The sequence below is a fragment of the Pelophylax lessonae genome, assembly GCF_965119305.1.
Source record: "Pelophylax lessonae genome assembly, chromosome: 2".
NCBI classification, from domain to species: domain Eukaryota; kingdom Metazoa; phylum Chordata; class Amphibia; order Anura; family Ranidae; genus Pelophylax; species Pelophylax lessonae.
The window spans coordinates 100879134-100894865 of record NC_138769.1 but is presented as its reverse complement, the minus strand read 5'-3'; the positions used below and the strand labels follow the sequence as shown (position 1 = coordinate 100894865).

At 41.2% G+C, this 15732-nt stretch overlaps 1 protein-coding gene across 1 annotated transcript in view; it reads left to right on the top strand.

The window, feature by feature from the left end:
* PATL2 (PAT1 homolog 2) overlaps positions 1-5887 on the top strand; it is a gene marked incomplete at its 3' end in the record, with an annotated part of 141196 nt that extends 135309 nt beyond the window's left edge. The window contains exons 18-20 of the mRNA XM_082244763.1: positions 1297-1394; positions 2091-2240; positions 5848-5887. Of these exons, the coding sequence (XP_082100889.1) occupies positions 1297-1394; positions 2091-2240; positions 5848-5887 (288 nt within the window). The remainder of the gene's footprint in view (positions 1-1296; positions 1395-2090; positions 2241-5847) is intronic.
* Positions 5888-15732: the final 9845 nt, after the last annotated feature.

Genomic DNA, 15732 nt, shown 5'->3' with positions numbered 1-15732 from the left:
CCTGTTATGTCTTCAGTGCAGGCACTAAAATGAAATCTCCTCAAATAGCACCAGAATATACACAGCAAAAACCGTCTGTTTTTAATACTTTTCTGCTCTCGCCTCACTAAAAAAAAAATCTAAAGCAAATTTTTCGTTTTTTAAAGAGTTGTTTAGATCAGTGGTCCTCAACCCTGGCCTACAGGGCCCACTAACAGGCCAGATTAGCAAGATAACTAAAATACATCCCAGGTGATATAATTTGCTGCTCAGTGATTGCAGTATTCTAGTCTGCATCTCCCCAAGGTAATACTTAAATTCTGGCCTGTTAGTGGGCCCTGAGGACCGGATTTGAGGACCACTGGTTTAGATGATCTCTTTGATCAACATAAGGATGATCCCTCCCCAACCACCGTTGTATGATTAATTTGTGGTTCCTTTTTAAACTTGTGCTCCCTGTACTTGATTGTAAAAGCCCAGAACACACCGGAAAAGTTAAAATTGCTATATAACTTTATTTAAAAAATGTATGTACACTTACAAATGTAATTTGAATCCACTGATGGAGATGCTGTGGTAGGCTAATTGCATGGCAGGTATTTCAACATGCCTGGATTTTGGAGAATGAGCAATCAGAAAATATGGCCTCCACAAATTTCTCAAGAAGGGGGGGTGGAGTTGGGGGACAAGGGAAAAGTGTTAAAACCCTTGTATGTTTTCTTTGCAGTCTGCGTTCCTGCTGGAGAGGTTAATTTTTTTTTTTTCTGGTGATTGTTGCTTCAGGTACAAAAGTGGGGAATCTTTATCTTAAGCTGGCCATACATTATACAATTCTCTTGTACAAATTTTAGATTTACCAAAACCATACAATATGAGGTCAAACCTACTTTCAATTTGTATACAATCATGCAGGCCCTTGCACTACATAGTTGAAGGTAAATCTAAAGGAAATTGAATAAGAAAATTGTATAGTGTATGGCCAGCCTTAGACAGTTGTCACTAAAACATTTGTCCCCACTGAAGATTTCCCCCTTACCTGTTACTTATTTCTCATTTGTAAAATGTATAATTTCCCCTTAACTATGTTTTGGTGACAATGGTCCCCAGAACAAATAGTGGTGCATCTCTCCAGTAGGGACATAGATTGCAATAAAAAGGGTTCTAAACCTTTCTAATTTAAATTTTGTCTTTACATAATAGAAGTGCTCATTTTTTTGGGCTTCTTTTCAGTTACCTTAAACGGAATCATCCTTCACTTATAAATTATCAATGTAAAATTCTTTGGCATCTATGAAAATGTTTGTTTTTTGTCTTTAGTTTGGAATCTCCCTGTTGTATGCATTGCTAAGCCATGGAGAGAGCCTATTATCTTCTGATACACCAATGGAGCCATGCATTGGGGACTTTGAAAAATGGTAATGAGCATCTATCAAGTCTGTGTCCCTGTGTAACTGTGTCGGGCAGTTCTTGTGCTGCGTTTTTGCATATACTCAAAAGTGCTAGTCTACCCTATACTCATAGTTTAGTTCTAAGACCGGTACTGGTGAGTGGCAGGACTTCACTGCCTTTTCATATTTTCTGGTGACTGCATTGCTGGGAGCTGTCCCCCCTTTTTTTTTTTTTTCATAATTCGGTGACCACCCTATGGCAGGTGAATTGAGCTGATAACTTGTGAGGTCTTGCTGCTTAGGTTTCTGAAAAAATATATGGCTTAAGATGTTGGAAGTTTCAAACCTCCGTCTATTCAAGAACAACATAAATGCTTTCAGGTTATTTATAAAAGAAAAAGAAAAAACGTTTTTAGTAAATGTAAAAAAATTAAATTCTATATCTTGCTGCAGTAATAATGCAGTCCTTGGAAGTTTCACCTGAAGTATGCAAGTCACTATGGCACACGAAACTACTCAAGGCCACTAAGAACCAATTTGAATCTTCTACTTGCTGATACAATACTGGTGTTTTTCAATTATTCTTTGAATTTGGTAAATTATAAATCTCTGTATATACAGTATTGTCTTTTCTCTTGCTATATTTGCATGTGGTTTAGAGCAATGTGTTTGTAACTTTGTTTTCTTGGCATGTTTCCATTTTGTCTCTTAATTACTCCCTAGGACCGATACAGTATTTCTTGTAGCAAAGGAGCTCTCTCACGTTTCCAAATCCTGCATGGTGGAGCCGCTCTTCCTGCCAAGCAATTTGCTTTCCTTATTTTGCCGTTACCTGGACAAGCAGACTATTCATAAACTAGAGGACAAAATGGAGTAAGTTGTGTTATATTTTCAACCTATGGTGAATGTTTGGAGTCCCAAAAGGGAAGAGATTATGGGGGAGATTTATTAAAACCGGAGCACGCAAAATCTGGTTTGCATTGAAACGAATAGGCTTCCTGGTTTTTTGAACAAGCTGAAGTTAGAAGCTGATTTGACTACCATGCACAGCTACACCAGATTCCTAGTCTGCAGTTTTAGTAAATCTCCTCCTATGTGCTTAAGGCTTTGTACGTGAAGTACACGTTTATAGATGTTTAGAACAGCTGATACCCTTTCATTCAGACTTCACTTTTTTTGTAAGAAACTGTTACATAATCATTATCTTAAGAAAAATATACTTTAAGAATCAATGTATTTGCTTTGATAGAATATATGCTTTAAAGGAGAACTATGGTCAAAGCTTTTTTAGCCATATTTCTCCTCCTGTATCACAGGAGTGCAGTTTAACCACTTAAGCCCCGGAGGATTTGGCTGCTAAAGGACCAGGGGTTTTTTTGCGATTTTTTTTACTGCGTGACTTTAACGGACAATTGCGCGGTCGTGCGACGCTGTACCTAAACGAATTTGACGTCCTTTTTTTCCCACAAACAGAGCTTTCTTTTGGTGGTATTTGATCACCTGTGCGATTTTTTTGATCACGCGCTATAAACAAAGAGCGTAAATTTGGCAAAAATAACAATATTTTTCACTTTTTTTTATATGAAATTCCCCAAAAAAAAAAAGTAAAAATCAAAATTTTTTAACATTTTTCGACCAATTTGTTTTATGTTACCTGTGTTTGGTAAAAAAAATCGCAAAAAGCGTATTTTGATTGGTTTGCGCAAAAGTTATCGCGTTTACTAACAAAGGGAAAGATTTTTGTCATTTTTGGTGGTTTTTTTTTTAACGCGTAATGGCGGCGATCTGCGATTTTATTTTTTTTCGGTACTGCGACATTGCGGCGGACAGATCGGACCCTTGACTGACATTTTTGACACTTTTGGGGGTACCAGTGACATTACTGCAGTAATCAGTGCTATACATATGCACTGTTACTGCAAAAATGACACTGGCAGGGAAGGGGTTAACTTTATTGGACAGGGAGGGGTTAAGTGTGTCCTAGGGGCGTGATTCTAACTGTGTAGGGACATTCCTATTGGTGTAAAAGTAAAGATCAACCGTTCTACATAGTAGAACGGACAGATCTTCACTTTTACACAGGGAGAACTGACAGGCAGCTTGTTTACACAAGCTGCTCTGTCTTTCTCCCTTCACAGGAGCGATCGCAGTGTGACTGGCGGACATCGAGTCCGCCGGTCACACGCACTGACTTGTCTGTGAACGAGCCGCGGCGGGCGCGCGCGCCCGCGATAGGCTCGCAAGTCAGTGACAGGCGAGTGACGTACCGATACGTCACTCTGCCTGGCCGGGGCTGACCGCCGCAGTATATAGTCGTGCAGCGGTCGGCAACCGGTTAAGCATTACTGTGACCCGTTTTTTTTTTTTTTTTCATGCAAACGCTGCACCAGAGGATTTCCTCATTGGAGCTCTGCAGCTGCCACAGCTGATAGATAATTATGAAACCACTCCCATTAGACCCACTCAGCACAGAGGAACAAACAATGATTTTTTCAGAATAACAAAAGGTAGGAATCTGCAACAAAGTTTGTTAAAAAGAGGGGAATAGGTTTTTTTTTTTTTTTTTTTTTCAACAAAAGTGTAGTTACGCTTTAACCACTTGCCGACTATGCACTGTATATTTACGTCGGTAAAGTTGCTCTCCCAGGCAGAATAGCGTTAATAGACGTTATTTGCCTGGGAGGAGCTAGGGGGCGAGCGCGCACCGCCGGCGGCAGTGCGGGTGTCAGGCCGCCTGACACTGGCGATCTCCCCTTGCTGACAGAGAAGCCGTCTGTACTTCTCCCTCAGATGATCAGAGGCTGTGTGATCCTTCTATATAGGATGGGTAAAGACCCTTCTCAGGCATTTCCCAGCCGTTGTTGGTTCTCTCCTGGACACAGCATCTGCCACTGAAGACAGGACCAGATGGGCTGCAGAACAGGTGAATACAGTCTTTTTTGATTTACAGGGCTAGATAGATTATTTTTAAAATGTGGCATAGAGTAGGGTTTTTTTTTTTTTTAACCTAAACTTCCAATTGAACTCCTAACTCAAGGTTTTGTGTTGCATTTGTTTGGTTCAAGCTGGCCCAAACAAACTCTCCTTTCTGAAGAAATGCAGATGCTGTCAGCACTGTGTAAACTGCATGTATCTTCCGCTACATACAGTATACAGCTCTGTGTTCTGGCATCAGTACAGGAACTTCCCATCTGCTGCTGGAACAAAATTTAGTGCTGATAGCAGCCACATGTCTTAGGAAAGGGAATAGTTTGGGCAAGCCTTCCCCAAACTAGTTAAAGTAACCTAAAACCTGGATTTATGCTTTAAGCCTCTTAAACCCTACAAAAAATCCACACTATTTTATCCGTCTAATGGGGCAACGTGTTGCACCACTGCAGTTACCTTCACTCATGGGTATTTTCCTGTCCACTACTCCAGACCTTTCGGAGGGAGGTGGTAGATACCACAAGCACAGTTGGAATACGAACTTTGAGAATAAATCCCTAATTATGCTACTGGGAATACCAAATAGTGTTAGATGGAGACCCTCCTCAATATCCATTTTCTGTACAGTCTTCTATGCTAGATAGAGAGCGTGCTAAAATTTTCTACCCACCCTATGTGTACACACAGCAGCTGATTATTTATACGGTTCTACCCTTCTCCAGCCAAAACTTCCCTCACAAATTCAACAAGTATGGACAAACTAAATTGATGCCCAGGGGCTGACTATTAAGGCCTCTTGCACGCTGCAGCTTGAAAACGCTCAGTACAGCATTTTTGCTTGCTTGCTTGTTTTTTTTTTTTTCCTCTGATCTAAAATGCAGCCTATTCTCAATGTGCCTGTACATACAAGTGTTGCGAATTGATCCCTGAAAAAAAGCAGAAATCTTGAGTTGCCAGTATTTTTGCATGTATACTTGCGAATAAGCGCACATGCCACGCTTCTTCCTTTGCCGCACAGAATCGCATGACAAGGGAAATCTGTGCAAATTCTTCCTTTGCATTTTTTATTTTTCTGCCAGGAATGTTTGATGCTCATATCGGTACAGTGTGCAAGAGGCCTTAGACTGATGCTGGTATAATAGGTTGCTCCAAAAACCAGGTTAGGAATAGGTTTACAGTCTAGGTAGCCACTCTGGTATGAACCTACTCCTTCCAAGTTGCTATATTCTTTCTTTATTCTGATCTCCTTAAACATACTATTATTCACTCAAGGTACCAAGTATATATTTATGCGACAATATATCTACAATATTTGTTCCAAAGCTTGATAAATGTCTTGTGTAATTGCAGTTTGCCCTAAAATGTGTTTGCTTTTTGTACCCTGTTGTACTTTCTTATGGTATAAGATGCAAAAAGCTTCAATAAATGTATGGTCTAAAAATACTGTAGACATTAAGATTAACTTGGCACTTGTATTGCTCAAACCTGATGTAAACTAGAATCTAATTTAAAAAATATTTTAAGCTTAAATTTCCTTTTTGTTTCCTTCTAGATGTCCTGCAGCACCCCCCTACGCTGTTGTGCCTTCATGAAAGCTGATTCAAAAGTGAAGAGATCAGCCTTTTGCTTCGATCACCACAAGCTGGTGGATGGAGCTTCTGTTTTTGGAAACTTAAATATTTAATCCTGTTTTAAAGGAAGTTTTTTTTTTTCTTTTTTTTTTTTTTTGTCAATCTTTTTTGATGTGGATTTCCAGCTTTAAGGAGCATGAGCAGGATGGCCAGAGAGGCTGTGCTGTGTTCCCTTTTTGTTTGGAATAATTGTGAGAAAACAAGTGATGTAAAATATATGGGGGGTGTAAATGATGAATGTAATTTATATTTTTGTTTGTGAATTTTGCACAGCATTCAACTATGCCATGTACAGCACTTGCAAAATAAACTAAAAGGAAGTGTCGTTTGTTTGTGTGGTCAAAACTTCCTTTAAATAGTCAATGTCTGAAGTGAATTGGGCGGGGGCTTTTGGGTTCAGTTGGACCTCCACTATTTTATCTAATGCAGTGAACCAAATTCTCAGTAATGCGTTACCAAGCACTACAACACAGGCACATTGGCTTAGTGTGTGGGGGTGCCGTTTTTTTAAATCGAGAACAAAACCAAAAACCCCTTTAAGGGGTAGGTGAGAATTTCACTGCTTGCCGCCCGTCCACAGTGGGGAATTTTAACCACTTGCTGCCTGTCCACAATACAGTTACTGCGGCAGAGCAGCATAGGCAGACAGGATCATGTACATGTGTCATTCTGCCTCTTCCAGGTTAGGAGCATGCCGTTCCCATAACTGCTTTGTATGGTACCTACCAGTGTTACGTAGGAACTAAGTATTGGTTCCTAACCAAGTTTTACATTCAAAATAGTTTTTTGAGGTTTTAAAAAATCAGAAAGTCAGAGAATATTACACATGGACAGACTTATGCAATGGTTACTACAATATCGAATACAAAATGGGCACCAAAGCATAATCTTACTGTAAGCTGTCAGAGTTCTCCTATCAGATACAATAATGACGAGAGAGGCTGATAACAACCATGCAACCATAAATCCAAAGAAATTGAGAGAAGAGAATAGAAAGGCCACGGAAGGCGGCCAAAAGGGAAGGGAAAAAAGTCAAACCTAGAGATCAGGTAGTATGCGTTTGGCAATTAGTTGGGAAGAAGGTAGAGGTCCCTTCATATAGGCTGCCCATGGTTCCCAAGTTTGGTCGAAAAAAGCTTTTCTCATTGTTCACACTAGTGACTCGCTCATGGACCATAATCCAGGAAACCTTGTGTTTTAAACGGCAGTAGGGTGCCAATAGTTCAGCGAAAGCTGGACCCAAAGCCCAAGGCTTCCAAAACCTGGAACATGTATGTCCAGGACACAGTCAAGGCTTTCTGTAGATGGATGGATAACAGAAGTACGGTTTGCGGCCCATCCCTCTGTCGGGGTGGGCCCTGATAGCTATAGCCAATGGTTTGGCTGCCAGCGCGTACAGCAAGGGAGAGATAAGGGCACCCCTGCCTGGTTCCGAAGAGAGAAGGGCACCCCTGCCTGGTTTTCCTGGTAAGTGGGAACGCCGTGGAAGTCCAACCGTTCGCCAGGACCTTCGCCACCGGCGCACTGTATAGCAGTTGTACCCATTTTATGAATTTGGGCCAAAAGTCATATCCCTCCAAACCTTTCCAAAGAAAGCACCACTCCACCGAGTCGAAAGCTTTGGCCGTGTCCAGTGTCACCACTACTCTCCTACCAGAATTCTCATGCTTAGCTTGTAAATTCATAAATAACCTACAAAGGTTAAAGGAGGTATTCCCGCCCAGCATAAAACTGGACTGGTCTGCATGGATCAGTGATAAAATTCACTTGGTTGAGACGGCTGGAGAGTATTTTGGCTAAGATCTTCACATCCACCTTCAAGAGGGAGAATGGGCGATAAGACTCCGGCAGGTGGGGATCCTTACCCGGCTTGGGGATCAACACTATCAAAGCTTCCCGCATAGACGGTGGCAGGGTGGATTCCGCAAACATACAGTTAAACAAGGAGAGTAACTTTGGTAGGAGGAAATCTGAGTAGTGTGCATAAAATTCAATAGGGAGACCATCTAAACCTGGAGATTTCGATCTGGGGAACCGGAACACAGCCTCTGCAATTTCATCCTCAGTGAGAGGCGCCTCTAGGAACGCTATCTGTTCTGTGGAGCGTTTGGGAAATTCTATGTTCTCGAGAAACGCCTGCATGTCAGTGTGATTTAGTTGGGGCCCTGGAGGTATATAGCTGACTAAAAAAAAAAGGAACGAAACTGTCGTCGCCTCCCCCGGGTCTGTCAGTGGAGTACCTGAGGCGGTCTGCAGGGTAATGACCACCGGTGGTCTGTCTTCGCAGTGCACTAGGTACGCTAAGTTTTCCTGCTCGCTCCCCATGTTAAAAGAGCTTCTGCTTTTGAAAAAACATTTTCGTTTTGGCACGCTCATAGTCTATCTGGATGACCACTCTCGATAGTAGCTTAATTGTGAGGCAGTATCTGGGGTATTGTCTGCCAAATAGGCATGCTCAGCTAAGGGAAGGTTGGCAATTGCTCAAGAGTAAGACTCCACAGAGTTGGCCTTAATGCCCTTGATCTGGGATGTCAAGGTAGCTCTGGCATGTAGCTAACATGTAACATTTCCCACACTGCCATCGGGGAGGCTGTACCCTAATTATCAGCGTAAAACTGACTCCATCCAATGCAGCCTCCTCAGACAACAGGGAGAGCCACGCTGGATTGAGGCACCAAGCCGGTAGAGGTTTGTTGTGATGCCAACTTAACGTCTCCCAATAGGGCTATGGTCAGTGAGAGTTCTAGGGGAGAATCCTACTGACACCAGTCTGGGGATCAGGTTCTTGGATACCAGAATGAGGTCAATACGAGACATGGAGGGATGCGTGGGCAAAAAGCATGAAAAGGCCTGTTGTAGGGGGAATTTAGCCCTCCATGTGTCCACCAGACCCAAACCCTCCACTAGGCAGGCAAATCTAGTACTCATAGCAGGAGCTTGTGCTTGGGGGTTAGTTTGCAGTCTATCCAAGGCAGGGTTTAAAACATTAAAATCCCCTAGCCACACTGTCGGCAAAGCCAGGTTCTGCGACATATAGGTGAACCCTTCAGAAATAATAGAAACCGAAAAGGGGGGAGGGTATGTAAAAGGCCAAAATCAACAGGGGTTCCTGAAAAATCAGTACATGTAAAAATGCAAACCTACCCTGGGGGTCAACCCGAGATCCCTGGAGCTGAAAATGAACTGACTTGGCCACAAGCACCGCCACTCCCCTAGAGTGGGAGGTATATGCAGAATGATACGTCCAGCCAATCCAAGGGCGTTTAAGCGACAGTTGCACATTCAAGGTTGGTCTCTACCAATATTAAGACCACCTTTGTTTTTGAAGCTAGGCAAAGGCCACAGACCGTTTAACCAAATCTCGGATGCCCCGGACGTTCCATGTTATCAATACAAACAACACTGGGTTACGCTATAAGGTCTCCTTGCACCAAGACATATACCATTCCTATCCTTGCACTGCAGAACTACTTGCACAGTCCAAAAAACGTTGCCCCTCCCCGCCCTGCACCAACCCCAACTCGTGCAGGCATAAAATCCCAAAAACCCCTGCAAAAAAGTCCCATAAAAGTTGCATATAATAAAAAAAAAAAAGACATGGCTATTCAAAAAGAGGATTTCCACAGTGAGGTGAGGCAGTACATAGGTATTAACATTGAGCCATGTAAGAAGGAAGAAAAAAAATACAGGGTTCTAGAGATTCATCTCCAGTCAGAGACCAACAGGACCAACCCGAGGAAATCATCAACACCCCGATGAGGCCCGTAACACCAAGCGCACAGAGGAAAAACCATACCCCTAGAGGCCCACATTCGGGGGGTACCCCGAAACCACCACCCAACAACTATTAGAACAGCCATCCCCCTAGGAATGAGAGACAGGTCAATTACCAACCACCAAATTACGCCAATCATTTTGACCCACGGGATTTTCCACACAGAGGTTATGGGAACCCCCCAGGAACCCCCCCCCGCCTTATTACAGAGGGAACAGGGGTTGGAATCCCAATTACCGAGGGAGAGGCAGGGGAGGAAGGGGGAAACCCTGGTACCAACCCTACCCCTACCCACACTACCCACCTCCACCCCCACCACCTCCCCCCCAAACCAGAGTATGGAAGGGGGGCCAGAGAAGGAGAGGATGCAGAGGGGGCCGTTCCAAAAAGAAAAAGGGAACACTAGGCCAGGGAATTTTCAACCTGACCAGTGAAACTTTTACAGAGGCAGAATTGATGGTCCTAGATCAGGGACTCAAATTTGCCCCTGATAACAATTTTAATGAGTTTCAAACTTTCATAGACCTGCAAAAGTTTATAGGGAAAGTTAATATTAAAAAACATTTCCACTTGAAAGAGAATGATTTGGCTCCAGTTTTAAATCCTTCCCCACCCAGTGATTATAAACATAGTCATCTTAAAAACAAATCTACCTTCAATCCCAAACCCCCCAATAACCATTTTACTGAGACTTTTAAAAATATGGTAGCTCAAGATTTAAAGGATGTGACTAAAAATAAAGGTAAAACTAAGAAAGAAATATGGGAAGGCATAAAACAAATAGAAAAAAGGAAAAATATAGTCATCCGCCCCGCTGATAAGGGGGGCGGCATAGTGATTTTAACCAAGGACATGTATAAACAGGAACTGAATAGATTGGTGCAGGACTTATCCACATATGAGAAATTGAAAAATAACCCCACTAAGAAATATAGAAGTAAATGTAAAATATTATTAAAAAAGGCACATAAAAAGGGCATTTTGAACAAAAAAGAATATAGATACCTTATCCCTGATCACCCCAGGCTCCCTGTTATATATCAAGTCCCCAAAGTGCACAAAAGTACCACAGCACCACCAGGCAGACCTATTATTAATGGAATAGATTCCATCTTCTCCAGGATGGGAGAATATTTGGATTTCCATTTGCAGCCCCTGGCACAGACCTATCCGGCCTACCTGAGGGATAGCAAACAGCTAATTAATATCCTAGATGGAGTTCAAGGCACCCCCAACCTAATTATGGCCACAATAGACGTTGAGTCGCTATATACTAATATAGACCAAACAGATGCCTTACGAGCGATCATGTGGGCCTTAAAAGAAAAAACAGATCTAAAACATGACCAACAAATTTTATTAGGAGAAATGCTGGACCTTGCCATGGGTAGCAATTACTTCTGGCACGATGGCCAATATTACAGGCAACACAGAGGCGTAGCCATGGGGGCAAAATACGCTCCGAGTGTCGCCAATATATTCCTCAGTAAATGGGAGGAAGAAGAAATCTTCCAAAAAAACAACAAAGATCTCCTAATTTATAAAAGATATATTGATGACATTTTTATTATATAGTCAGGAACGGAGGAGGCCCTAAAGATTTTTATGGATGACATCAACATCAATAATTACAAAATACATTTTACAGGCACTTATAATAAGACTGAGGTGAATTTTTTAGATTTGACAATCAATTTTAAACAGGGAAAATTTTATACAAAAACTTACTTTAAAAGCACTGACCGCAACGGATATATACCCACGCACAGCTGTCACCACCCACGCTGGATCAAGGGTATTCCAAAAGGTCAAATGTTAAGGATGCGGAGAAATTGTAGAGATGACATAGATTATGTGCAGCAAACTAACACTCTAATAGACAGATTCACAGATGAGGGGTATAATGGAAAAAAACTTGTCTCATTGAGAGACGACATCAAAAAGGTGGATAGGAAAACTTTATTGGAGGATAAAAATAAAAATAAGGACATAAGCACTAGTCACTTTAATCTAGCCTTCATCACAAAATACCATAGGAACTATAGACAATTTGAAAAAGTAATTAAGCGGCATTGGCACATACTGTTGAGAGACAACACCTTAACCGGTTGCCGACCGCCGCATGACTATATACTGCGGCGGTCAGCCCCGGCCAGGCAGAGTGACGTATCGGTACGTCACTTGCCTGTCACTGACTTGCGAGCCTATCGCGGGCAGGCGCGCGCCCGCCGAGGCTCGTTCACAGACAAGTCAGTGCGTGTGACCGGCGGACTCGATGTCCGCCAGTCACACTGCGATCGCTCCTGTGAAGGGAGAAAGACAGAGCAGCTTGTGTAAACAAGCTGCCTGTCAGTTCTCCCTGTGTAAAAGTGAAGATCTGTCCGTTCTACTATGTAGAACGGTTGATCTTTGCTTTTAAACCAATAGGAATGTCCCTACACAGTTAGAATCACGCCCCTAGGACACACTTAACCCCTCCCTGTCCAATAAAGTTAACCCCTTCCCTGCCAGTGTCATTTTTGCAGTAACAGTGCATATGTATAGCACTGATTACTGCAGTAATGTCACTGGTACCCCCAAAAGTGTCAAAAATGTCAGTCAAGGGTCCGATCTGTCCGCCGCAATGTCGCAGTACCGAAAAAAAAATCGCAGATCGCCGCCATTACGCGTTAAAAAAAAAACACCAAAAATGACAAAAATCTTTCCCTTTGTTAGTAAACGCGATAACTTTTGCGCAAACCAATCAAAATACGCTTTTTGCGATTTTTTTTTTTTACCAAACATAGGTAGCATAAAACAAATTGGCCGAAAAATGTTAAAAAATTTTGATTTTTACTTTTTTTTTTGGGGAATTTCATATAAAAAAATGTGAAAAATATTGTTATTTTTGCAAAATTTACGCTCTTTTTTTGTTTATAGCGCGTGATCAAAAAACCGCACAGGTGATCAAATACCACCAAAAGAAAGCTCTGTTTGTGGGAAAAAAAGGACGTCAAATTCGTTTAGGTACAGCGTCGCACGACCGCGCAATTGTCCGTTAAAGTCACGCAGTAAAAAATCGCAAAAAAACCCCTGGTCCTTTAGCAGCCAAATCCTCCGGGGCTTAAGTGGTTAAAGGGGCTCCTACCCCCTAAACCTTCTATCTACCGAAGGGTACCTAATTTGAGGGACAAAATAGTTCACAATATCCCAGATCCACCTAAGAGGATGGGATCATTTTTTATGGATTTTAAAGGCTTTTATGCATGTAAAAAATGTAAGGCTTGTAACACAGTTAAAACAAAAAGTAGGAAACAAATCTCTTTCAAATCTTATACGACATCTAAAGCGTACCAAATAAAAAAACTTATAACATGTGCTACCACCCATGTAACATATCTAGTCACTTGTCCATGTGGCCTCCAATATGTGGGCCGCACCACAAGAAAACTGAGCATTAGAATAGGGGAACATTTGAATAAGATTAGGAAAGGCTACAAAAAACATAGCCTATCAATGCACTTTAGAACTCACCATAATAGAGACCCCACATTAGCAAAGTTCTTTGGGATTGATACAGTTGAACCACACTGGAGAGGGGGGGATAGAAAAATAGCCATATCCAAAAATGAAACATTCTGGATATGTGAATTGGACACTATACAACCGAGGGGAATGAATAAGGATTTAGATATAAACTGTTTTATATCCAACTTTTAATCATATTATATGTGTGTAAGGAATCCCTTTTTTCCTTTATTTTTACTTCTCATGAGGGGTTGTCTTTTAAAATGTAACAATTAATTTCTTCATATATTTTTTTTCATTTTTTCTTTTTCTCTTTATTAATTCTATTTTTATTTTTATTTTATTTTTATTTTTATTTTTATTTTTATTTTTATTTTATTTTTTATTTTATTTTATCAATTTTTTTTTTTTTTTTTCGTCGTCATATATCTAGATTTACATTTTATATCAAGAATATGAAAAATCAGTATATATGTAAACAGAAGCCAATCACTAACCCACATGTCTGGACCCCTATCACTCACCAAGATTGGCAGAATCTAATTACATTAATGGTAATTGATATGGAGTTTTTTAATATAGTCGGCATATGGCTGTTATATAAAATAATTAATTATTCTATCTCGGGGAGTTTTTTTGTACATGAGAATTACCATACCCAAACAACTAAGCACAGATCATGAACTTAGTGAATTGCTTCCGGTTCATAGACTAAGACAAAAGGGGTTAACAGTGCGGGTTAATTAGCGGAAATTAGTAAATGGTCCGGCATATAACCAAGCTGAAACACAACGTGCGCACCACTTCCGAAGACGTCACATTCTGACGAAACGCGTCAAGTTGGCACGCACGTTGCCTCGCTCTGAGATTGTAGCTGGACCGCACGCCGAAACCCACACTTCCGGGTACGGCGCACACTAGCGGAGTAAACCAGCGTCCTGTTGTACTACAGCCGCGAGGCAATACAGGATCTCATGAGCGGTAATCTTTTTAGCCATACTCGAGTGTTTTCTTTGGTCGAGTTTTTTTTGCTGTGTCACGCATGTTTTTACCTGGAGTGATTTTATCTGGAGTATTCAAGTTTTAGCTGCAGTGTCGGTTTTGGGGGTTTTATGGACTATTTTTATGGATGATTTTATGAAGATTGATGTGTTCCTAAGATATTTTTGAATAAAGGTGTTTAACCTTCTACACTATGAGGAGTCTCTCTTCCTTCTTTCTTCTTATGCCGAAAGCACATCCGTACCCATAACGAGATAGCCCATCCGTCCATCCACATCAAAGGAGCAGCAGTTTAAGCGCTTTAGATTCTTATTGGTATACGCCATAAGAATCCACATCGTCTGGTAAGTGGGCTACCTTACCTTTTGGCACAGAGTGCTAGCAATCAAGGCTCGCACGATCCCCATTTCATCACAAGAGACTCTCTTTTTGAGCACCTTCTTTTTTGCACTTCCCTTATTTGTGTTTTTTTCACTTTATGGACTTTTCTTCACTGGATACATGCTTGGAAAACTTTTTTGCTGTTAATGTATTACATATGATATGAGTTTTTACTGAAAAATATTATCAATTAAGCACCAGCACTTTATAAGTTTATCACCACTATTGTTTACATGTTTGCACGTGCACTTTAGAGGTTTTTTGATATTTGCTAATTTACATTGTTTCCAGTAAGCATATTAATTATAGCACAGTAGTATTTATTTATTTACTCACATGAACACAAATCACCTACCAGTCGTTTATTACAAGTAAATCCTATTACATAGGGTAGCGCAGTATCTACCATTATTTCACAATTACCAGATCATTATCTCATAGTAGATAGTGACCTCATTACTTGCTGCTTCCCAACATATTAATTAATTAATAATTTATTTTTTTACTACACCTAGGCGCGAGTATATCATTTACACTATTTCTGTGCATTAGTGCACATTTAGGACAGCATATTTCTTTGTTTTACTGCACATTTAACGTTAGTGGCAAAAACACCAGCTATTTGGTTACCACATGCTTGACAAGGCATTTAACCTCCCACCACCCGTTGGCAAGAGCACCTCAAAGCCACACAAAAAGCAACGCAATTCTGTTCTTCCTCCTTACTCACCTCAGTCTACCCCGCTATACCTCATGACCTCTCAGCAGCCTCCCCTGACAAGGATTATAGTATAGTGCAGGGTGTCCTAGGTCTTTGCAGCACATCTGCCAGTAGCACGCCACCAGCTGTAGACTATAGCCGGCAAATTTCTCTGTTCCATCTGCTGCAATGAACAAATAAAAAAATACAGTCACTGACATCCACATGCCTAGCGTCAATCCCAATGCAAGCTTGTCAAAACTGCTGGCTTTACAACTTATGTTGGATTCTCCCCTCTTCCATGTATTTGCAGAATGTGCTGTACCACAATGGCAGGTTCCCAGTCACTATTTATTTTCAGGTAAGGCCATTTCAGCTCTGTACCATCACGTGGAAGGCAATGTTGTGGCATTGTTGTACAAAAAAATCAGCTACAAAGTC